General features: G+C 52.0%; 2 protein-coding genes across 7 annotated transcripts in view; one reads left to right on the top strand and one right to left on the bottom strand.

Moving 5' to 3' along the window:
- IL15RA (interleukin 15 receptor subunit alpha) lies at positions 1–24440 on the top strand. The gene is made up of 10 exons (XM_065665346.1): positions 1–19; positions 2112–2423; positions 6955–7155; positions 7271–7348; positions 8160–8345; positions 8754–8783; positions 9035–9092; positions 9205–9516; positions 22282–22416; positions 23973–24440. Exons 1-8 carry the CDS (start codon positions 1–3, stop codon positions 9311–9313), a joined length of 993 nt encoding a protein of 330 aa, XP_065521418.1. The 3' UTR covers positions 9314–9516; positions 22282–22416; positions 23973–24440.
- FBH1 (F-box DNA helicase 1) overlaps positions 11912–24463 on the bottom strand; it is a 31037-nt gene continuing 18485 nt past the window's right edge. For all 6 annotated transcript variants that reach the window (XM_065675243.1, XM_065675325.1, XM_065675169.1 and 3 more), the window contains 12 exons: positions 24235–24463; positions 23300–23387; positions 22538–22624; positions 20137–20273; positions 18939–19038; positions 18670–18791; positions 17221–17296; positions 16219–16416; positions 15338–15463; positions 14676–14782; positions 13688–13822; positions 11912–12166 (listed from right to left, as the gene is read on the bottom strand). In XM_065675243.1, coding sequence (XP_065531315.1) covers positions 12047–12166; positions 13688–13822; positions 14676–14782; positions 15338–15463; positions 16219–16416; positions 17221–17296; positions 18670–18791; positions 18939–19038; positions 20137–20273; positions 22538–22624; positions 23300–23387; positions 24235–24463 — 1525 coding nt within the window. In that variant the 3' untranslated portion in view covers positions 11912–12046. The remainder of the gene's footprint in view (positions 12167–13687; positions 13823–14675; positions 14783–15337; positions 15464–16218; positions 16417–17220; positions 17297–18669; positions 18792–18938; positions 19039–20136; positions 20274–22537; positions 22625–23299; positions 23388–24234) is intronic.

Raw genomic sequence — 24463 nt, 5'->3', positions numbered from 1 at the left:
ATGACTCCTTCACTTAGACGTAAGAGACCGAAGACAGCTTTTACCAAACCCTGCCCATGTTTCCCTGCAGCCCCCAATGCTCTCCTGACACAGCATTTGCTCACAGAGCTGATCTTCTTTAGACCCCTAAAATGTGTTTGCAAGCCACAGCTAGCCACAGCATGCTGTCCCCTTCCCTTGACCACATCACATGCTTTTGTCACTCTCTCTAAGAAGCAAGCAGACCCAGAAGATGTGAGTGAAACCGCAGGCTCAGCACTGCTCCAGCAGTGATGCCCAGGCCTGTTTAGACTCTTATCTCCATTTTGCAGTCGAAAAATGGTAGAACATGATAGCACCATGCGCTGCAGGAGGTGGAGGCATTAGTCTGAGTTGTGACCATAACCCCTTAACTAATGGGACCAGTTTTGCTGTGTTTTCTTTACCTTGGATGTGTTTAGTCCATGGGATCTGCAGATGGCTGGACGCATGCAGCTGAGCTCCGAGCAAAGGTGATGAAGCAAAGGTGAAGGAAAACAGCAAAAATGAGGCAAGAATGGTCTATCCTGGCAGCCCACTGAAGTGTTACAGACTTTGGCCTTAGAACCATCCAGAACTGAACCCACAGTCTGTGGCTATGATTTCTTGTTATCATAGAATGCTTTGGGTTGGAAAGGACCAGCAGATCATCTAGTTCCAACCCCCAAATGTCATGTTTAATACAGTTTCAGTGTGGAGCACCCCAAAACCCACGTCTTCTTCCCACTCCTAACTCCATGCTCTAGTTGAGCCCACTGTGGAGCAGAGCTAATGGATTGGTTTGTTGGACATTGACCCAGAGAATATGATTTAAGTTACATCATTGGCATGAACTGATGCACTCAAACCCATACAGTAATCAGCCCAAAATTCATCCCGGTGCACCAAATGTTACTGCCTTTCTTCAAGCTGTGACTCTCCATCCCTCAACAGACATTCTGGATAGTTTAAAAAATGACCTTTTTCCTTCTGTAATGAATGGCTGTGGAGTATTTCACTGTTCCACATTCCCATTCAGTGGAAAACAACGTGTGGTTACAATTCGGCTCAGCAAGGGGACAATTTGTTACGATCAGTGTTGTCTGATCTTGATTGAATGGTGAATATCTGACCATATCCACCATGTGTCTTCTGCAGTCATTGAGATCTTTCTGAACCACATCAGTGTAAAGTCTGTCTCCTGTACCAGGGCAAAAGGGAGGGTTGAATTAGAAGAACCAGCTCCATACAACATCATAGAATCGTAGACTGGTTTGGGTTGGAAGAGACCTTACAGCTCCTCCAGTTCCAGCCCCCTGCCACAGGCAGGGACATCTTCCACTAGAGCAGCTTGCTCCAAGCCCCATCAAACACGGCTTTAAACCTGCTGCTCACGCTCTGGGGGTGCAGCCCACCACATGGGGGGCTTCTGGGCTCGAGTGCACACTGAAGCCGTGTCATGGATTGCTTCTCATTGACCAACACCCCTGAGTCCTTCTCCTTAGGGCTGCTCCATCCAGTCTCCCCCAGCCTGTGTTTGTGCTTCAGATTGTCCCAATTTGCACTTGTCCTTGTTGAACTCCATAGGGTTCACACAGTCCCACCTGTCCAGCGTGTCCTGGTCCCTCTGGATCCCATCCCTTCCCTCCAGTGTGTCAACTGCACCACACAGCTCAGTGTCACCAGCAAACTTGCTGAGGGATACCACTGTCCGTGTCACTGACAAAGGTGTTGATCAGCACTGATCCCAGCAGCAACCCCTGAGGAACACCTCTCATCACTGATCTCCATTTGGACATCAAGCCATTGACCACAACTCTTTGAGTGGCACCATCCAGCCAATTCCTTATCCACCAAATGGTCCATCCATCAAATCTGCGTCTCTTCAGTTTCATCCTTCAGAGACAAGGATGACGAGGCGTTTAGTGACATGGTTTAGTGGTGAACTTGGCAGTCCTGGGGGAATATTGGACTTGGTGATCTTAAAGATCTTTCCTAACCTCATTGATTCTATGGAGTGTGGGAGAGCATCGAATGCTTTGCGTGTCCTCCCCAGGGTACCGACACCCCCTCAGCCCTCGCCTCCCCCCGGGAATTGCATCCTTCCCCCCTAGTACCGAGCCTCGCCCGGAGCGCTGCATCCCACCTCCCCGAGCTCCCCATCCCGGCAGGGCGGTGCGTTCCTCTCCGTCGCATCAGGGCAAAAGCGAAAGCGAAAGGAGAAGACGGAACTAGCCGCGACGGGTATGTCCGACGGCGGCGGCGTGCAGCGGCGGAGCGCCGCCGAGCCCCGGCTGGAGTCCTGAGCCGCCCGGGCCGGCGCCCGTGCTGCCGGCGCAGCCGGCGCCGTCCCATGGAGCGGCCGCTGCAGCCGCTGCTCTGCGGTACCGTCGCTTTCCTGCTGTCCTGGGCCGCCGCCGATACCGGTAAGCGTCTCCCCGGGTGCTCATACCCTCCCCGGGGTGCCCACAACGTCCCTGGGGTGCTTGCTCTGCTTCCTAGGGTGGCAACGCTGCTCCCTGGGGTGCCCACACCAGTCCCTGCATGCCCACGCTTCTCTCTAGGTGCCCCCCCAACCCACCGTGAGGTGTCTACACTCACCCTAGGGTGCCCAATCTACACCCCCGTGTTCCCCTCGCACCTTCCTGGAGGCTCCTGCCACCTCCCCACCGGTGTCCAGGTGATTTTTAGGGTCCATGTGATGCACATACAGGAGGTGCGTCACGGTGGGATGTCACCCTGGTGGGCTCTTCGGGGTTTCCATGGGTTCTGTGAGGTGCTCATGCCTGAGCATTGCCACTGGGTAGGAATGTTGCACTGTGTCATGCCTCTCCAAAAGCACAGTCATAGAATTATGGAGTCATGGAGTTATTTAGGTTGGAGAAGACCTTTAAGATCATTGAGACCAATTGCTAGCCCAGCACCATGGACAAACCATGTCCCCAAGAACCATATCTACACATCTTTTAAACCCCTTCAGGGCCGGTGCCTGCAGCCCTGCCCTGGGCAGCCTGTTCCAATGCCTGAGCACCCTCTGGGGCAGGAATTGTTCCTCAGCTCCATCTAAACCTGCCCTGGGGCAGCTTGAGGCCGGTTCCTCTTGTCCCATCCCTTGTTCCTTGGGAGCAGAGCCCAGCCCCTCCTGGCTCCATCCTCCTGTCAGGCACTTGTAGGGAGCCATCAGGTCCCCCCTGAGCCTTCTCTTCTCCATCTGAACCCCCCAGGTCCCTCAGCCGTTCCCCATCACACTTGGGCTCCAGGCCCTGCACCAGCTATTGGACACCCTTCACTATCTTTGGACACAGCAGCTTTGGGAAACACTGTCACAGATCAGCACAGACAGTGGAGGATGCCAGCAGCGCCAGGGAGCCACTGGCGGCAGTGGAAAGACCATTTAGGAAGCACTTAATGAACTGAAAATGGGGGAATCGTGAATGATTTGTGTGGAAGCACAGGGGAAAAGAGCTTCAGGACAGCTTTAGCTTCTCCAGGCTCCAGGAGCTTGGTTTGCTGCCAAAGCTTCAGTGCTCTAGAATATAAATCTATTTTTCAACAGCCGGCTGTAGGCAGGGCTGTAAAATTACTCCAGCAGCAAAAATAAGGCAGGAGAGCTCCGTTTACTGCCAGGGATGTGCACTGGAATGGGCTAAAAATAGCTTTCTCTGAAGGCAATACCCCCCAACGGCCCCCTCCCGGACCTGCAGGTGATGTTCCTGGCAGTGCTGATGCAATTGGGACTGCCTTGGGGCTGAAAATGTGGCTGGAGAACAAAAAGTGTTCATTGCTCTTAGTTCAGTTGAATCCATCAACTAAAATAAAATCCCCAACACAAGAGGGACGTGGAGCTGTTGGAGCGAGGCCAGAGGAGGCCATGGAGATGCTGCGAGGGCTGGAACAGCTCTGCTCTGGAGCCAGGCTGAGAGAGCTGGGCTGGGGCAGCCTGGGGAAGAGAAGGCTCCTGAAGGGGAGACCTGAGAGCAGCTCCAGTGCCTAAAGGGGCTCCAGGAAACCCAGAAAGGGGCTTTGGACAAGGGCCTGTAGGGACAGGCCAAGGGGAATGGCTTTAACCTGCCCGAGGGGAGACTGAGATGAGCTCTTAGGCAGAAGCTCTTCCCTGTGAGGGTGCTGAGGCGCTGGCACAGGGTGCCCAGAGAAGCTGTGGCTGCCCCATCCCTGGCAGTGCTCAAGGCCAGGTTGGACACAGGGGCTTGGAGCAAGCTGCTCCAGTGGAAGGGGTCCCTGCTTGTGGCAGGGTTGGAACTGGAGGAGCTTTAAGGTCCCTTCCAGCACAAACCAAGCTGGGATTCTATGCAGTTCCTCTCCGACAGGTTTATGCATGGTAATTAGATAACGTGGTTTCTACCTTCTAGAATTTTCCAAGAAAAACGCCCAAGCTTTCCTCGTGTGGATTCTCTGCTGTCTAGTTGTGGTTGTGCAGCCCCTTGGATCCCCATGAAGCCAACCACGGCTCTCCCCATCCATTCACATTTTACACCCTTTCATAGTCACTGTTGAAGTACAAAAGAAAGGCTAAATCTTGGCCACTCACCAAATTGGGCTGTAGCAGCACTGGGAACCGGAATTACCAAAGATTTCCTCCCTTTTTAATCCCTGGCATGTGTTTCATCTTATGAAACAAACTGAAATCAATGCAGCAATCCTGGAAAGCAGAGACACGGGGCCTTGTCATCATCAATAGTGACAATGACAAGATGATGATCAATGATGACAAGATGATGATCCTCATTTTGGGCATTTTTGGGAAAAGATCATTTTACAACCAAGTCAACTAGAAAGAAAGTGTTTTGGTGGGATTGAGATGAGGAGATGAGGTTTAAGAGCTGAAAGGCATAAGCATGACTCACAGGTTCCTGTTTTTTTTGGATGCTGTTGCTGCTTCTAGCTGGAATTCCCTCTGTGCTCCCTTTGTGGACATGGCTGTGAGTTACCTTGGCACTGGAAGGGCTTTTCCTTCATGTTATGGCATGGCTTCAGGTCTGGCAATGTGTGAGGAGGTTCTGAAACAGCCTCACTCGTGCCCTCCCTCATGCAACTCTTTGGGGTGTCCCCATGCCATGGGACCCTGCACAGACCCACCCAAGCACAGCTTACATTCCCCCAGGATGTCCTGGGGGTAGATAACAAATTGGGGCAGGAGATGTGTAGGATCAGAGATTTTCATCTCTGGGTGTTTTGGGTGCCTGGGGGACCACGTTGTGGTCCTGTTCCATCCACATCATACTCCCATCCCTCTGCCATCACACTCCTGTCCCCGTCACCGGTGCATTCCAATCCCTGTTGTGCTCCCATCCCCACTGCCACTGCACTCCCTTTCCCACTGTGCTCCCATCATCATCCCATTCCCTATCCCAGCCCAACCAAGCATCCCTTTGTATTGAATGGACATCATCTCTGCTGTGCATCACTCCATTCCAGCTATGGACCACTCCATACTGGGTGTATATTGCTTTATCCCAGCCATGCATCACTCCATCCCAGCTCTGGACCACTCCAGCCTGGCTGTATATCGCTTTATCCCAGCCATGCATCGCTCCATCCCAGCTCTGGACCACTCCAGCCTGGCTGTATATCGCTTTATCCCAGCCCTGCATCGCTCCATCCTAGCTCTGGACCACTCCAGCCTGGCTGTATACTGCTTTATTCCAGCCATGCATCACTCCATCTCAGCTTTGGAGCACTCCATCGTGGCTGTATATTGCTTTATCCCAGTCATGCATCACTCCATCCCAGCTCTGGAACAAGACCATCACGCAGTGGCTCACACTGGGGGACGGGAGCTGGCAGCAGCTGTCCACATGTTGTAATCTCTGGGTAAACAAGAAACTTTCTCCATCATGCCAGAAAAAGAAGTGAACTTGTACCATCCTCTTGCGAAACTGACCTCAAATGAAGGCTGCAAGGGAAGCACAAACCTTTCTAGGGGGAGGAAAAGCCAGACCTCACTGCCCACCGCAGCCCCACTGCCCAGCCACGGGATGGTAATTGCCTTTCAGCTGCCTCCAGGCCCATAGCCTTGCAAGCTCCAGTGGGAAAACTGCTGGGAAGTGGCTGGAGAACTCTCAGAACACCTGGAAGTTTTCACATCCAGCTGCAAAATAAACAGGAAATAAGGGGTGGTGAATGCAGCCAGGCCAGAGCAGCTGGTGCTGGGATGGAGCCTGATGTCTGAGAGAAGCCTTCAGTGACCAGAGGAGCTGCTACAAGTGGATCATAGATCCCAGACCGGTTTGGGTCGAAAGAGACCTTGAAGCTCCTCCAGCTCCAACCCCTGCCACGGGCAGGGACCCCTTCCACTGGAGCAGCTTGCTCCAAGCCCCTGTGTCCAACCTGGCCTTGAGCACTGCCAGGGATGGGGCAGCCACAGCTTCTCTGAGCACCCAGTGCCAACTTCAACACCTTCCATTTTGTCAGGGCCAAACATGACCCAGGCCCTGAATTAGACTTCATACACCCTTGTTTTCCATTCTGCAATGTGCCTGTGAGCGCATTACCATGATCCACATCTCTCCAGAGCTCTCCATCACTCAACTTTTTACATAAGGTTCATGTGAAACAGCAGGACCACTCAAAAGGGAATGCAGCAAATACAGAAGAAATCCAAGGAAAACACCACAGCTTCAGATGTTTGAGCGTACTTCATCTGGGGTCTGTTGTTTATGTACTTACAACTAAAAAGTGACTGCAAACATGCTGGAAATGGAGCTTTCCCCTTCTCCATCCCCTGTGCACAGGCACAGCCATCTCACGCTGTCTTCCTGCAGGCTAGATGAGGCTTTTCCAACCCTAGGGCAGCATCAACTTCCCAATGCCCTCCTCCCCCTTTGGCCTGGACAGGATTTGACCCCCTTGGTTGCTATTCATCAGTGAGCCAGGGCCAGAGGGTGCTAGGTCTCCCTGTTGTGACACCCATCTCTTTGTTTCTTCCCTCCCCTCCAGTGCCAATGCGATGCAGCCGGCCCAAGGACGTGGCCAATGCTCACATCGACGTGGGCAACAACACCCTGCTCAACACCCGCCTGCGCTACACCTGCAACCCTGGCTACAAGCGCAAAGCCGGGACCTCCAGCCTCATCCAGTGCATCCTGTGGGATGACTCCAGCGAGCCCGAGTGGACCCACACCACGCTCCAGTGCATCCGTAAGCCTTTTCTTGGCAGCTGGGATGTGATGGGGAGCGGGGAGGTGGTGGAGGAGGATGAGAGGTGGTGTGGGAGCTGCTGTTGATGTTGTCTCCATGTTGTGTCTTCTCAAAGGGGACCCGGCTCTACCTCCGGAAACCCCCAGGCCTGAGCTCCCAATGGCGCCGCACACTGAGAGGATGACCCCGAGGGGTGAGGAATCATAGACTCATCTGGGTTGGAAAGCCCTTTAAGCTCATCCAGTCCAACCATCCACAGCACTGCCAAGGCCACCCCTGCCCCATGGCACTGAGGCCTCGTCTCCACGCTGTGTGAGCACTTGCAGGGCCGGTGCCTGCAGCCCTGCCCTGGGCAGCCTGTTCCAATGCCTGAGCACCCTCTGGGGCAGGAATTGTTCCTCAGCTCCATCTAAACCTGCCCTGGGGCAGCTTGAGGCCGGTTCCTCTTGTCCCATCCCTTGTTCCTTGGGAGCAGAGCCCAGCCCCTCCTGGCTCCATCCTCCTGTCAGGCACTTGTAGGGAGCCATCAGGTCCCCCCTGAGCCTTCTCTTCTCCATCTGAACCCCCCAGGTCCCTCAGCCGTTCCCCATCACATTTGTGCTCCAGGTCCTGCACCAGCTCCGGTGCCCTTCTCTGGCCCCACTCCAGCCCCTCAATGTCTCTCTTGTAGTGAGGGGCCCAGAGCTGAACACAGGATTCAAGGGGATAAAACTGCCCAGCACAAGGGGATAAAACTGCAAACACAACCCATGGGCTTTGGTTTGCAGTCATCATGGCCACGGCAAACCTACAACCACCATGGTGTAGAAAGCAAACAGCTTGATGGTGTGATAGGATTACTTCCATTGTGTGAAATCACACCATTTTGTAGGTGCTGAATGGGCTGTTCCCTCACCACAACCTCCCTGAAGCAGGCAAAAGCCTGAGCACTGAAATAATGGTGCTGTTTGCAGGGTGCCTTTTAACTCCTGAAATTAAAAGGTTTTATGCTATTTTCCCAACAGGAACCACTGACACCAGCCCGACCTCCAGCCCCTCTCCAGCAGCAACACCCGCACCCCCGGCACCTGATGCGACATCACCAGAGACACTTCCACCACTGCAGACATCCACACTGGGAGAGGAAACAGCTCCAGGGTCATCGCTGGGGACAACCACACTGCCTGACACCCCCCCAGAGCACACTGCAGGTTGGGCCACCTCCTTAAGGAAGATAATCCATCAAAGGGGTGTAGGGCCAACCAGCAAAGGCTCTCCGACTCCAGTGCATTACTTCCCTTCTCTCCAAACCCCTTTTTAGTGAGAGTCCTTCCTGCCTTCCCAGCTTTTCATAGAATCCCAGACTGGTTAGGGTTGGAAAGAACCTTAAGCTCATCCAGTTCCAATGCCCTGCCATGGGCAGGGACACCTCACACTAAACCATCCCACCCAAGGCTCTGTCCAACCTGGCCTTGAACACTGCCAGGGATGGAGCATTTACCACTTCCCTAGGCAACCTGTGCCAGGGCCTCATCACCTTCACAGGGAAGAACTTACTTTTTCTTTATATCCAACCTGCATTGCAACTAAAAAATCTCCATTTCTCTCTTCTTTTCCAGTTTCCATCCAGACCCTGGCCTCTTCCATCGGTAAGCTGAGGAAAAAGTGTATTTTGGCAAACAGGAGTTTATTTACTTTATTGCTTAGCTTAAAAGCCCTCCTTGCAGCTGCGGGTGGTTTCTGCCATGGTCAAGGGCAATGCTTTTGATGGGGAAGGATGCAGCACTCAAATTTCTTCACAAGGGCACCTTGTGAACGTGCACGAAGTGGTTTTGGCTATTTGAGGAGCTGTTTTGTCTGAGTTGGATGACACTCATCAGCCACTGGGTCTCCCCCACAGGGCTCTCGGTACTGCTGGTTGCTGGCATCGTGGCCTGCTGCCTCTGGAGGATGAGAATGTAAGTGTCTGAGCCCCATGAGGTCTTTCCATCCCAATGATGTGTTCTCCTCAGCCTCTGAATGGCAGGGAAAGGCCTTGAGGTGCCAGTGATGCTCCTCTCCCCTCTGCAGGTGCACAGGGCAGAGCTATGCGGTGGCAGTGACAGCCATCCCCATGGAGGCTGCTGCTGCTTCTGAGAACGAGGAGATGCTGCCACCCAGTGTTTACCCCATGGGCTGAGCACCCAGCACCAAGCAACTCGGAGCACCCACCAGCCCAGAGGATGCTCAAGGCTGGGATGGAAAGCTGGAAGTGACGGCAGTGCGTGGCAGAGCACGTCCTGGTCCCCTCTACACAGAGCATCTTCACCCCAGGGACACATGACTGCTCTTCCCAGCCTGAACAAGGCACTGTCATGGAAGAGACTCCTGCAGCACCCAAAGGTGTGTGCGTGTCCCATAGGGTGGGTGGGTGAGCTCCGTGAGCACACTGCAGGGCATGGAGGTGAGAATCTGGAGGTTGGGAGGTGGTCCTGGTGGTCAGCAGAGTACAGGCTGGGGGCTACCTGCCCCAGTGGAGGGTGTAAGGGATGCAGAGGATGGGGTTTGGGTGCTAGGGGTGAACCTGGGCTCCCCTACCCCAAGAAACACCCACTCCCTGGCCAGGAGCAAGGCCAGTGATGGGGCAGCTGGAGACTGGTTTGGGTCAAAAGAGACCTTAAAGCTCACCCAGTTCCAACCCCTGCCACAGGCAGGGACCCCTTCCACTGGAGCAGCTTGCTCCAAGCCCCTGTGTCCAACCTGGCCTTGAACACTGCCAGGGATGGGGCAGCCACAGCTTCTCCGGGCACCCTGTGCCAGCGCCTCAGCACCCTCACAGGGAAGAGCTTCTGCCTAAGAGCTCATCTCAGTCTCCCCTCAGGCAGGTTAAAGCCATTCCCCTTGGCCTGTCCCTACAGGCCCTTGTCCAAAGCCCCTCTCCAGCTTTCCTGCAGCCCCTTTAGGCACTGGAGCTGCTCTAAGGTCTCCCCTTCAGGAGCCTTCTCTTGTCCAGGCTGCCTCAGCCCAGCTCTCTCAGCCTGGCTCCAGAGCAGAGCTGCTCCAGCCCTCGCAGCAGCTCCGTGGCCTTCTCTGGACTCACTCCAACAGCTCCATGCCCTTCCTATGTAGGGACACCAGAACTGCACACAGTGCCCCAAGTGGGGTTTCCCCTCCTTGAGCTGCTGCTCATGCTCTGGGTGCTCTGGGCTCTAAATGCCTCACCCCCTTCCTGTTCTCTTTCAGCCATTCACTGGTGAACCCAAAAGCTGCTGAAGGTGCCTTATACACAGCTCAGGGATCCTGCAGACCCTGGGTGCCGCCGGCAGGGAGCAATTTCACTGCAGACACCATCAGACTGAAGGCAGTAAGACAACCTAAGGAAGTATTTCCCTTTGCATGGTTGCCCTTTGTCTACTCCAGTTGTTATCCACTCGTTTCCTCCTTGCTACAGAAGAGGCAGCTCTAGACAAATGCTGGTTTATGTATAGATGTGTATATAATGTATATCAAAGTATACACACAGAGCAGTTGATCTTGTCTGTTTGGGCATCCTTGCAGCCTTGAAGGTAGGAAGAATGGAGCAGGGTTGGGGTGAAATCCATCTTAGCAGCAGCCAGGGCTCACCACTACTGTCCAAGGCCAAGGGTGATGGGAAGGTGGAGCTGCCTGTTCTCAGCTGGACAGGGAAAGGGGTTTTAGAGGTCAGCTGGGTATTAATTGATACCTGATACCCAACTTCCATGCCCTTTCCTTGCTGCTTTGTCTTGGTTTCTGGTTGTGCCACTGATCTGGACCATCGAAGCAGGAGGAAGCAGCACTTGGGACGTAACAGACCAAACCCTCTGGCAGTGGCACAGCCTCTTCCAATGGATTGGTGGAAGACAGCAGAGGCTGGAAGGGATCCCTGGAGGTGCCTGGTCCAATTCCAAGTCTTAGGTGAAATTCTGCCTGTATTTAGGTGAGAACAGGGCAAGCGGAGTCCACACTTTGAGAGCAAAATCAGAGCCAGTGAAGCAAATGAATGAAGCAAATGAAGCGATCACTCAGTAAATAACCATGGAAATCAACAGGATGCCTTGGCTTCCTCCAGCAGGCACGGCTCTTGGCTCTGGGCCTATGTCCAACAGCTGATCTCTTCCCAAATCACTTTCAGTTTTGGAATGGCACAGTGCCTGGCATAAGCCATCACCTGCACCTCTTGCACCACTGCTACTGTGGTGTCTGGTCAATAAATGCAACCCTGGACAACTTCTTAACTGCAGGCAAGAGAACAAAGAAAGCATTAAGGCTTTTTTACTTTGTTACAACCTTAATTTCAGGTTTAAAACTCTCTCTGAGTGAGACTGAAACCAAATCAAAGCAGTTGCTCAGATGCTGACTCTCTTCTTTCCTTACGGTTTCTTTCCCAGGGAGAAGGGGAACAGCCTGGGGAATCCCTTGGCTGCCTCATTCAGCTGGGAGAGCTTTAACGACCTTTTCCCAGAGCCAACAGTGAAACGTTCATTTTCTCAGAATAAAGTGTTTCTTTGGGTATTTTCCAGTATTTCCTCTTCTTCCAGTGGATCAAGGGATTTCACTGAGGAACTGACAGGATGGAGTAGATAGCAGTATCCTGGCAGCTTGGTCGCTGGAGGGGTTTTCCTTGGGACAGAGGTAATCGAGGGGTGATGCTCAAAAGAACCCAAACCTTGGCCTGTCTGACACAAAGTGCATGTTATTCTGTGGATAGATGGAGAGCAGCCCACACTGACCAGCTTTGGAGAACAAAGTGGGGCTGGAGAAAAGGGCTCCCAACTGCCTGCGGAGAGCCCAGAGGGTTCCTCTTGGAGCTGGTGTGAAATCCTGCTCCAATATCCATCCGATTCTGAAGCTGGGATGTGACAACAGGCCTTGGATTGCATCCAGGGTGGCTTGGGGGAGCTGGAGGGCTTTGTTAGAGCTGGATGGGCTGCTCCTGAAGTGCTGGGGAGAAGATGAGTGGTGTCAGGGAGCCAAAGCGCTGCTGTGTGCAAGAGCGGCAGAGGTAACCACCTGTATCCCTGCTGTGGTTGCTCTGTGGGAGAAAGAGAGGAGACCTCAGAGGAGATGAAGGCTGGAGGAACCCAACGTGGGAAGCAAGCCCTTCATGTCCAGGGAGGAGAACAACAATGAACCCAAAGCATCTTCTGCCATCAGGGAAGCCCCTTATGGGATGGTTTGTTTAATGGGTACAAACAAAATATCTCTGTGCAGGTGTTTGCTGGTGAAGGATGAGGCTTTGTTATAGAGTCATGGAATAGTTTGGGCTGGAATAGATCTTAAAGCTCCTCCAGTTCCAACCCCTGCCACGGGCAGGGACCCCTTCCACTGGAGCAGCTTGCTCCAAGCCCCTGTGTCCAACCTGGCCTTGAGCACTGCCAGGGATGGGGCAGCCACAGCTTCTCTGGGCACCCTGTGCCAGCGCCTCAGTACCCTCACAGGGAAGAGCTTCTGCCTCAGAGCTCATCTCAATCTCCCCTCTGGCAGGTTAAAGCCATTCCCCTTGGCCTGTCTGAACAGCCCCAATGTCCTCAGTGCTCGTGTCCCCTGTGTATGGCTCAGAGGCATCTGCTGTCTCCTGTCCTGGACATGGAGCTCCACTGATTTACTGTGTGCTCAGCAGAGAGCTTAGCCTTCACCTTCACCTTCTAGGATCCAGCCTACAGGCAGAACAGTGGGATCAAAGCCAAAATGGGACCCAAAAGCCAGATTTTCAGTGAGGTGAGTGTCAGTGCTGACCCCAAATGGCTGTTCTATGGCCTCAGCAGAGGCTCCAACGGCCAGATATGGGATCTGACATACCAAAACCTCAAAACCAGCTCCACTGAGACCACAATTGATCTCAGAAGAGAGGTGTAGGCTTCAGTGGCTCAGTGGGAACTGTAGCACCCCCCTGAAACATACAGTGGGGAAGTCACCCCTAGTTAGGAGCTGGGTGGGAGCAGAAGTAAGAGACTGGGGAGCTGTGGGCATAGAATCATAGAATCACAGAATAGTTAGGGTTGGAAAGGACCTCAAGATCATCCAGTTCCAACCCCCCTGCCATGGACAGGGACACCTCACACTAAACCATCCCACCCAAGGCTTCATCCAACCTGGCCTTGAACACCGCCAGGGATGGAGCATTCACAACCTCCCTGGGCAACCCATTCCAGTGCCTCACCACCCTAACAGGAAAGAATTTCCTCCTTATATCCAATCTAAACTTCCCCCATTTAAGTTTCAACCCGTTACCCCTTGTCCTGTCACTACAGTCCCTGACGAAGAGTCCCTCCCCAGCATCCCTATAGGCCCCCTTCAGGTACTGGAAGGCTGCTATGAGGTCCCCACGCAGCCTTCTCTTCTCCAGGCTGAACAGCCCCAACTTCCTCAGACTGTGCATGAGATGCAGCTATGGGATGCTCCCTGCTCCCTTCCACTGGAGCTTAGCACTCATGTTATCCCTCCCTGATGTGCCAGCTCCAAACAGCCCCCAAGCAGAGCCAGCCCACAAGTGATTGTGAAGGTTCCCAATTCAGAACCATGATATCAAAAGCCCAAGGAGGGTTTGACATACGTGAATCAAAGGGAGCTTCTTCACAACCAGCCCGCAGTCGGACTGCAACGTTTCTGTACACTGTGGCACACAGCAAGTGACCGCAGCTCCATCCTTCCCAGCCTCACTCATCAGCTCCACCCGAAGGAAACGCTCCTAAGGAACAAGAGGAGGAGGGAACACATCACTGAGGGAGCTGAGATACTGGGAATAGTTCTTTCATCTCTGTTTTATACCTCCTTGGAAGTGACTTGCAACAAAACCCTGCCCCAAACCCCTGGTGACAAGAAGATACAAGCAGAAGTCAGCAGCAGCAGTGAGGAAGGAAGTGAAGTAAGAGCTGGCAATCACTGCACACAGAAAAGGGAACCTATGGGCTTGCACTGGGATAAGAAGTCAGGATCTGTGGAAGGCAACACCCAAACACAAGGGCTGTGGAAGACAAAACCACTGCAACCTCGTATCTTGCTACTAAAATCATGGTACAGAGTGCAGGAACTGAGGGAAAACCATGACCTCAGCTACTCTGATCCATGTCAGCACATGCCGGGCAGAGTCCACAATCAGCATGGACCTGAGGATCAGGGTGAACCTGATGATAATCCTCTTTTATGCTCCTCTACCACACTGGCAGTGATTGGAGATGTGCAGGGACAGGGACACCTCACACTGGACCCCCTGTCCTATCACTAGAGTCCCTGATGAAGAGCCCTTCTCCAGCATCCTTGTAGCCCCCTTCAAACACTGGAACCTGCTCTGAGGTCTCCACGCAGCTTCTCCTCTCCAGGCTCAACAGCCCCAATGTTCTCAGCCTGTCTCCATACGGGAGCTGCTCCAGCCCCTGAGCATCCTCGTGGCCTCCTCTGGACTTGCTCCAACAGCTCCATGTCCTTCTGATGTTGAGGACACCAGAACTGCACACAGTGCTGCAAGTGGGGTCTCATGAGAGCAGAGTAGAGGGGCAGGATCACCTCCTTTGACCTGCTTACCTTGGAACAATTTCACTTACCCCAGCCAGTGCTAAAAGGTGTTCCAGGGACTTGGACATGAGCAAATACTTCTTTGCACGTGTCACAGCTACATACAGCAGGTTCCACTCATCCTCAGGGTACATGTCTAGGTTGGAGGAGAGACCAGCAATAGCTTTAGAGCACAAGAATGAACAGCTCTGCCTTCAGCCTAACACTTCAGCTGGTGTTTCTGGAAGGACACTGGGTGCTTCTGCAGGAACTCTGCTGCATTTGCTGTGCAGCTCCTCCTAACACCACCGATAGCTCCTGCCTTGCTCCATGTTCCTCCTCCAGGCAAAGGCAGGATTCTACATGAGAAGCAGCTCATTGATATGTGTTCTCCTACCTCCCAGGCACAGACGTGACACTGGTGGAGCTTCTCTGCGTCTAGATTCCCTCTGCAGCCACCTCTCTGCTCGCTGGGAAGAGACCAGCCCTTCCAAAGCAAGCACCTAAGGAAAGCAGTGTCTTTCCCAAGCATGGAGTTGGTCTTTCTCTGTTGCTAGATGCCTACAAGCTCGAGTACAGGAATACTCCTACCTTGCTGTGAAGGAAACTACAAGATCAATAATCCCTTGACAGTGGCACGTGATGGCACTGATAAGCACAGGCTTGCTCACTTCCAGATCAGGATGGGGACCACACCAAGCTGTTCCCTTACCAATAATGGGGTCAGTTCTAATCTGGTAATTCCCACTGAGAGCTGGTACTTGCACAAAGTCATCCGCAAGCAGCACCGTGTCAAACTCCAGGCCTTTGGCTTGATGGACAGTCCCTATGAGGTAATCTGGGACCAGCACATGTGGGGAACAAGAAGGAATAAAGATCAGGCACTGCAGTACGAACGGAATTTCAATGTCACAAAGCACCAAGTGAAACGCAGTGATTCCATTCTGCATTCACTTCACTTCTTCCCAAATAGCAATCAGAAGCAAAGCACCTCTACTGGGAATCCAGACTGCTGAAGACAACTTCCCTGCCAAGGAAGATGTCTGGTTGTCAGCAGCCTGGCTCCTGCTTCCAAACAGGAATGCTCTTTATTTGACGTATTTTTCACTTGGTTGCCTTCTCCCCTTCCCAAGTTTCAGTCAGCAAATAGCAGGGCAACTCCACCAGGAATCTCAAAGAGCAGGGTAAGTCCTAGGGCCTTCCCACCATGAGAAATACTCAAAGAACCCCAGACTGGTTTGGGTCGAAAGAGACCTTAAAGCTCATCCAGTTCCAACCCCTGCCATGGGCAGGGACCCCTTCCACTAGAGCAGGTTGCTCTAAGCCCCTGTGTCCAACCTGGCCTTGAACACTGCCAGGGATGGGGCAGCCACAACATCCCAGTGTACACTGAGCCATCTTTCATTGGCAGATTCATTGCACTGAACCCCACCTGCAGTCCCACATGCATGCCAAAAGATGCACTTTCAACCTCCCTTCTCCCTAAAAGCCCAATTTGATCCAAACTGCAGAACGAGGGGGGTTCAGCACTGATGCTGTACTGAAAACAAGCCCTGGATTTGCTCCTCTGTCAAAGACACAGCTTGGCTTTACCTGCCCCGGCTTCGTGTGGCACGTGGCTGCTCTCAATCTGCTGCACCAGCTCAGGGATGCGCTCTCTGTATTTCTCCACTATGTCAATCTTTGTTTGCAGCTCCTTGTCATTGACGTGCTTTGCATATTCCTTTAGACCAAAGAAGCCCTGAGTTTCTTCCCATTTCTTGATGAAGGAGTCATTTATTACCAGGTTTACTGAAAAGAGAAGGAGCAGACGACAGGAGTTTGTTCAACAGACACGTATAATGGGAGCTTTAAATTCTAATCGAGTTTCGGAGTTGAATTACACTTAATATTTAAAGAGGTGATCCTGCCCCTCTACTCTGCTCTCATGAGACCCCACTTGCAGCACTGTGTGCAGTTCTGGTGTCCTCAACATCAGAAGGACACGGAGCTGTTGGAGCAAGTCCAGAGGAGGCCACGAGGATGCTCAGGGGCTGGAGCAGCTCCTGTATGGAGACAGGCTGAGAACATTGGGGCTGTTGAGCCTGGAGAGGAGAAGCTGCGTGGAGACCTCAGAGCAGGTTCCAGTGTGTGAAGGGGGCTACAAGGATGCTGGAGAGGGGCTCTTCATCAGGGACTGGAGTGATAGGACAAGGGGTGATGGGTTCAAAGTGAAACAGGGGAAGTTCAGGTTGGAGATAAGGCAGAAGCTCTTCCCTGTGAGGGTGCTGAGGCGCTGGCACAGGGTGCCCAGAGAAGCTGTGGCTGCCCCATCCCTGGCAGTGTTCAAGGCCAGGCTGGACACGGGGGCTTGGAGCAAGCTGCTCTAGTGGAAGGCATCGCTGCCCGTGGCAGGGGAGTGGAACTGGAGGAGTTTTAAGGTCCCTTTCAACCCAAACCATTCCATGATTTTCTATTTCCATTTCAGTGGAAAACTGACAGTGCTTCACAGGAGAGATTTCTTCCTCATATCTTATCTAAATCTCCTCTCTTTCAGCTTAAAGCCACTGCTGGAGGGTCACACACACACACAAAGGAGGGTGAGGACATACTCACATCTTCTCCGTTCATCCACAGGCTGACTGAGCTTCCAAAGATCATGGATTTTCCTCAGGCCAAAACGAGCAAGCCCCTAAAAGAAACCAGTAATGGAACCTTAATATATAGGAGTAAAGGTGCTGCGTAGAATCTGAGATAAGAAAGCAAAGTCCAGTTGTTACTGGTGTTAAAAGTGGGGGAATAAGGGAAATGTGATGAAGATGCAGAGCTGGTTTCCTGGAACTGTATCACAAAGGGAATGCCCCAGCCCACTCTGCAGACAGACAGACAGATGGACAGCAAGAGGAGAACAGTACATTTACTGACTGCCGTTATCACAGAGCTATGGCAGAACTTTATATTCAAAGGTATTTCAAATATATTTTTAGCATGTTTTTCTCTTTTGCTCATTAAAAAAGGTTAATTTGGGGGGCATTTAAGCTTTGGAAATGGCATTTCAGCTTTGTTAAAATGAGCTTGAGATGTCTCTTGTGCCATAGATGCTGCTGGCTTGTTGCCTCCATGCTGATGGGGAAAGCCAGCTCCAGGCACAACTGCATCCTCTGACCTGAAGTGATGGTCCATGCAAAGAGGGTAAACCTTGCTCAATGGGCTTTAAATGCTTCAGTTTCAATATAAACTGAAACCAAAGGTTTTGCTTTGGCAATTTTTCCTTTCAGGAAGTACTTTTCCCTCTCTTGTTTCCAAATCCAGTTAGTTTGGTTCCATCAAAAGCAGAATCAGTCCGAATTTAGCCTTATTCCAAAAACAGGTTTCTGGTAGCAAGCAGCCAGTTCAAACACTCTTTGCTTGTAACACACAGCTTTCTAGTGGAGAAATGACGAACTTATAATTCCCTTTCTGAAGGGGTCCACACACTCCTTTCTCCTTCAGCTCCATGATTGAAAACTCAAGACAAACCTCAGAGCTGTTGCTCCTTCGAAGGGTTAACATCTGTCACTGCTGAAAATCCCTATTTTCCTCACTAAAAAGGCTGGTGCCCCAACTTGTCCTGGTTTTCCTGGGTGTATTGAGCCAGGGAGCAGACCACCACAGGGCTAGAAGTTAGCAACGTGCACAGCACAGCTTTCTGTAGCATCTATGACACCTTCAGCTTCAACTGTTGTATTGTCCCTTATGAGAGCTTGAAATGCTCATTGTCCCCCTTCCCCAGTCCCATGCAGTAAACTGGAGCTGCTGCTGTTTCATCTGAGCCTGATGGAGAGAGACCCACGGGCCTGAAGAGAGACCCATGGGCCTGAAGAGAGGCTCTTGTCTGCACAGACTTGAGAAGAGCTGCACTAAGACTCCTCCCCATCCACACCAGATTGCTGCTTTCTCCCGGAATATCAGTTTTAAACCACAAGCAGCTCAGCCACAACCTATTTCGAGCCTCCTGTAGGTGTCACTGCTCCAAGTGCCAACAGGCTTGGGGACTTGGAAGTCACGTTGGCAATCTCCCCTTACCCCAATCATGTGTATTTTAACTGGTCTGTCTTTCCCAGTGAGTGCCACAGCATCCTCAAACACGTTGAAATTGCTTCGTGATAACAACGTCACCTTCTCTTCCATGCTGCCTCTCACATCACCTGCATGGAGAAACTCCCAGTTAGAGAACAGGGATCTGAACCCAAAGTAAATCAGCGATCAGGATGAATCCTGAGGCATTTTATTATGGAGCAGTTCAATATCACTGAATGGAGCTGACTGTGCTCAGAGGCACCAACACAACTCACCCTTTTGGTTTCCACCCACTAACGTCTTATTCCTGATCCTCTTGCAGACATCCAGAATGGTTGCTCCAATGTAAGCTATTTCAGGCCCAAATCTGAAACTCTACGTGGGAAAATGAAGGGAACAGCAGGAAAAAGCAGAAGAATGTGTTAGAACCTGAGAAAAGTATCACTATATATGGAACTCTGCAATTCCCACCAACCTTCTGGACTAACTCTCTTAGAAAGAGCACGCAAACCCTTTCCTGACTATTCCTAGAAATCCTGGTCATCCTTACACCCAAGGAGATAGGAGCTGTGCTGTGAGATGGGACCAGCAGACAGGGCAAAATTCACCTCCTTTGCTCGCAACTCCTTTATCTCTCATGGGACCCCACTGTTGTAACTGACTGGCAATGTGAGCAAGAAGGATACATCCCCCCTGCCCACTCAGCTGAGCTGAGAGCTAACCCAGAAAAGAGGGGATCTCCTTGAAAAGAGGGTAACAAAGATGAGCAGGGGCTCGAGCAGCTCTGCCGTGGAGCCAGGCTGAAAGAGCTGGGCTGATTCAGCCTGGACAAAAGAAGGGTCCTTAAGGGGAGACCTTGGAGCAGCTCCAGTGCCTAAAGGGGCTCCAGGAAAGCTGGAGAGGGGCTTTGGACAAGGGCCTGTAGGGACAGGCCAAGGGGAACAGCTTTAACCTGCCCGAGGGGAGACTGAGCTGAGCTCTTAGGCAGAAGCTCTTCCCTGTGAGGGTGCTGAGGCGCTGGCACAGGGTGCCCAGAGAAGCTGTGGCTGCCCCATCCCTGGCAGTGTTCAAGGCCAGGTTGGACACAGGGGCTTGGAGCAAGCTGCTCTAATGGAAAGTGTCCCTGCCCGTGGCAGGGGGGTGGAACTGGAGGAGCTTTAAGGTCATCTCCAGCCCAAACTCTTCCATGATTCTATGAAACAAGCCATACATGAAGGTCTTTAGCCCAGTGCCCATTTTGCAAGCTATGTGTCTTTCCTAGTGATGGGATCACTCCACTAAGAGTCCTAGGGGAGCTCTGCAGTGCAGAGTGTGAACAGCAGAGCACGCCACCAGCCCAAGGCAAAGCAAACACCCCACAGTGACAGACTCCAGGATTCTGGCTGTTGGATGCCTGCTGAAAAATGATGTGGAACATTTTCCACTGCATTAGGGCTGTATCCAGGGAAGGACAGCAGCAGATGCTCATCTTACCTGGGTGAGGTAGTAGACATGGGTGTGAGGCACTGAGTAGAGGGTATTGACAGCACCTCGGAAGGTGTAGATCTGCTGGTGAGGGTCTCCCACAAGGATTATACCACATCTCTGTGACACCACAATATCCACGATGGCTGCAGGAAAACATTAGAGCATTAAGGGGTTTATAAGCATAAGTCTGCTTATAAAGCAGAAGTGAAACATACAACATCTCTTGCCTGTACAGGCAGCAAATTAAAGTGCTGGGTCCTGCAGCTGGGCCACACCAACCCCCTGCAACGCTCCAGGCTTGGGGAAGAGCGGCTGGAAACTGCTCATGGGAAATGAGCCGGACTGATGGAGCTGAACGTGAGCAGCTTGTGCCCAGGCAGCCAGGAAGCCACTGGCACCCTGGCCTGTACCAGCACCAGTGCAGCAGCAGGGCCAGGGCAGTGACTGTGCCCCTGCACTGGGCACTGGTGAGGCTGCACCTTGAATCCCGTGTTCAGCCCTGGGCCCCTCACTGCCAGAGAGACATTGAGGTCCTGAAGGTGGGGGCAGAGAAGGGCAGTGGAGCTGGTGAAGGTCCTGGAGTACAAGTGTGGTGAGAAATGGCTGAAGGACCTGGGGGGTTCAGTCTGGAGAAGAGAAGGCTCAGGGGGGACCTGATGGCTCCCTGCAACTGCCTGACAGGAGGATGGAGCCAGGAGGGGCTGGGCTCTGCTCCCAAGGAACAAGGGATGGGACAAGAGGAACCGGCCTCAAGCTGCACCAGGGCAGGTTTAGATGGAGCTGAGGAACAATTCCTGCCCCAGAGGGTGCTCAGGCATTGGAACAGGCTGCCCAGGGCAGGGCTGCAGCCACCGTCCCTGCAAGTGTTCACACACCGTGGAGACGAGGCCTCAGTGCCATGGGTCAGTGGTGGCCTTGGCAGTGCTGTGGATGGTTGGACTGGATGAGCTTAAAGGGCTTTTCCAGCCTGGTTGGTTCTGTGTTTCTAGTATCTCTTGCCTGATGACTCACAGCATTTAAGAAGAGGACAACACAGGTGCAGGAGACACCAGGCTGGGGAGAAGCAAACGGATGCATCCGGCTGACAGGGAACTGCCAAACACCCTCCCACTATTACAGGCTGATGCCATTCTTCCCTGGCCTTGAGCTGCAACAGCATCATCTTAACCCAGCACAAAACCACCAGCCATCCCCAGTGCCCTGGACATGCTGCACGTGTGCACAGTGACCCAGCACACATCTCAAGCCCCTTCAGGGCCTTGAACAAAGCCTGCCCAAGGCTCACGTGATGCCAGGAGAGCAACCTCTTGTACTGCAGTTGCAAAAGCACAGCCAAACACAAGCAGAGGTCTCCAGAGAGTATGGGTGGGAGATCTGATGGAGCTTTTGCACTGATTTGATAGTAGGGGCTTTCTTCTGTCCCCCTTTTGTTCCTCATCACACGGTTTGGTGTGCTCAGATCCCTTTAGTACCAATTCAACTTACTCTGCAACAAAGAGCTACTCCCTGTATCCCTGGTACAGAAAGCAGGTTTCTGCCATGACTCAGGAATCCCCAGAGTGGTAGAAAGCATGGGCAAGACTTGCATTTTTTATGCACCTCTAGGTCTTCATGCTCAAAGCATAGTGCTAAAGCAGAGTGAATACACTGAGAGGCTGAGAGAGCTGGGCTGGTTCAGCCTGGAGAAGAGAAGGCTCCTTAAGGGGAGACCTTAGAGCAGCTCCAGTGCCTAAAGGGGCTCCAGGAAACCTGGAGAGGGGCTTTGGACAAGGGCCTGTAGGGACAGGCCAAGGGGAATGGCTTTAACCTGCCCGAGGGGAGACTGAGATGAGCTCTTAGGCAGAAGCTCTTCCCTGTGAGGGTGCTGAGGCGCTGGCACAGGGTGCCCAGAGAAGCTGTGGCTGCCCCATCCCTGGCAGTGTTCAAGGCCAGGTTGGACACAGGGGCTTGGAGCAAGCTGCTCTAGTGGAAGGGGTCCCTGCCTGTGGCAGGGGTTGGAACTGGATCAGCTTTGAGGTCCCTTCCAACACAAACCAGTCTGGGATTCTATGGAGCAGCTCTGCTGTTCTGGCAGCTGAACCATTTAATGTCTCACCACTCTTGTAATAAACCATGTCCCTGGCTCTGTTTTGTTCTCTTTTTCTCTGTTAGCAGCAAAGCAACAGCAAAAGGGTCTGGGTGGCATGCATGGATGCTCGCAGCAGCTGGAAACAACCCTCAAGCTGGTGCACATGTGCTCTTCCAGCTGCCTTCCTGAATTTGCACGGATCTGGGATCAAGCAAAAGGTCAGTTCAATGTTATAGCAATTTCCTTTTAACTGCGCTACTTCTCACACAGCCCCCAGCACAGGAACATACTCTCTTAGTGCTTAGGGGGGCTGCAGCTCTGTCTCCTGTCTCCACTCACCTGGAGTGCAGTCCTGTGCTTCATCCACAAAAATGGCATCATACCCTGAGAGCTGAGGCTTGCTGAGCTGCCAGAGCTTCAAATACCCTGAGAGAAACAAGGCATGTCAGTGAGCAGGTAGCTTCCCATCATAAACCTCCATGACCTTTAAGACAAAAGTACCTCTTTTTCTTAAGGAAATGAATGGTTTGGTCTCTACTTCTGGCTTGGAATTTGCATGACATCGAAGGGGTTGCAACAATCCCTGTTGCTCCCAGATGTTGCTCTGTCAGCTTTGGCTGGATGAAAGATGAAACCCAACACCCAGACAAAACAAGCTGAGCGCACTGGAGGATAGCAGCTTTGCTGCTGACCTCAGAATCCTAATGCACAAAGGAGGTGGCACGGAAGACAGTTTTCCCCAGCACAAGCTACCTCTGGCGCTATCTGCACACATGCTAAGAAGGAAAGGACAAGCTAGAGGAAAGGATGTGCTGGCAGCAGTAAGGAGTGAACACTCACTGTTAGCACTTGCTCCCCACTGTCTCACACATTATTTGTATGGTTTTGCTCCATACCTGAATAGTCCCATCATTTTTCTAAAGAAAAATTAACATCTTCCACCCTTTGGGCCTGTTCTGAGAAACCTGCTGAGCCAGTGGCAGCAGAACAGGACTTTTTGGTGTTCATTGCTGGTGCACAGCCAGCAATAAGCAGCATGAATCCATTTCATTGTCTATAATAGCTATTTACCTGAAGGCATTTACATCTGTGCTCTCTTACCATCACAAGTCATCTTGTATTTCTTCTCTGCATCCCCATCTAGCTTCTTCATGTTGTGCCAAATCTCTTTGGCCTCTCTGACATTGATCTAGAAAGAGCAAACGGAAGGGTCTGCACAGATTGGTTTGAGCAGGGAAACAGCCCAGGCACAGGAGCTCTCAAAAGGCTTCTCTGCAGCCTTTCTCCTCCTACTTCTGTGTCACCACCAGTTAACTTTTCCCCAACACAGTCTTTTCCAGATACAGGAAAAGAACAGTTCTCTGGCTCAGCTGTTGGTGTCATGCATCCCCCCTCATTCTGCACATTAACACACACCTGGTGTTTATTTTGGCTTCTCTGGACAGCTTCAAGGTATTGAAGGTTTTGAGGCTGTCAATTCATTTCCTACCAGAAATACCAACTTCGAACAGGGTTTCTGCTGCCTGGATTGGATGTGATCGTATATGAGCAGTGCAGAGTGGAAAGGCTGATTTCCTCCACAATGCCACCCCATGCTGTTTGCAATGGCAATGCTTGCTGTTGTTATGATGTCTGTCCTCTAAATGAGAGCTTTTGGGTTTGGCTCTGTGTATCCAAATGACTACAAAAATGCTTATTTGTCTTTACATGTAAGAGCACAACATTCAGGCACTGATATAAATCCATGGAACCTCTTCTCTCTTTTTCCTTGCAGGGAAGACACATCTGCACTGAGCAGAGCCAGCGATGACAACATTTCTAGAAGCCAGCTGTGCAAACAGGGACAACAAAGACGCCCTGGTTCCTTTGGATTTGTCACAAATAACCAAGGAATAACCATGGGATAACCATGGAATAACCATGTTTTGACAGTCACTTCTTAGAGCGGAAGCTCAAATACCCATGAAATAGGAGAGATGTGGACGAGAAATGAGACCCTTCTAACCCTTGCATTCTTGCCCCATCCAGATACTCACTTCCTTTTCTGCTCGACTGACAGGTTGTGTCTGGCCATGAGTGTTTCTGAACCAATGAGGAGAGTGCTCTTCACAGATCTCTTCATCTGAAGAGGCAAAAAAGCTTTCCAGGGTTTGGGAGACCATTTTCCCTCTTATAAACAGAGATTGGCCCTTGTGGTTCTGGAGAAGGGAACTGATGGAATAAACTGACATCTTGGAGAAGATCAGCTTGCCTTTTTCGTTATAG

Source organism: Lathamus discolor, chromosome 1, assembly GCF_037157495.1.
Source record: "Lathamus discolor isolate bLatDis1 chromosome 1, bLatDis1.hap1, whole genome shotgun sequence".
In the NCBI taxonomy this organism is placed as follows: Eukaryota; Metazoa; Chordata; class Aves; order Psittaciformes; family Psittacidae; genus Lathamus; species Lathamus discolor.
The sequence above is the reverse complement of the archived record's forward strand: the minus strand, read 5'-3'. Positions and strand labels throughout refer to the sequence as shown.

What these genes read in the sequence shown, in the direction of transcription:
- IL15RA (XM_065665346.1), top strand. An exon ending in TGAGAGGATGACCCCGAGGG is followed by an intron (nt 7,349 to 8,159) that starts GTGAGGAATCAT and finishes TTTTCCCAACAG; the next exon opens with GAACCACTGACACCAGCCCG. An exon ending in TGCCTCTGGAGGATGAGAAT is followed by an intron (nt 9,093 to 9,204) that starts GTAAGTGTCTGA and finishes TCCCCTCTGCAG; the next exon opens with GTGCACAGGGCAGAGCTATG.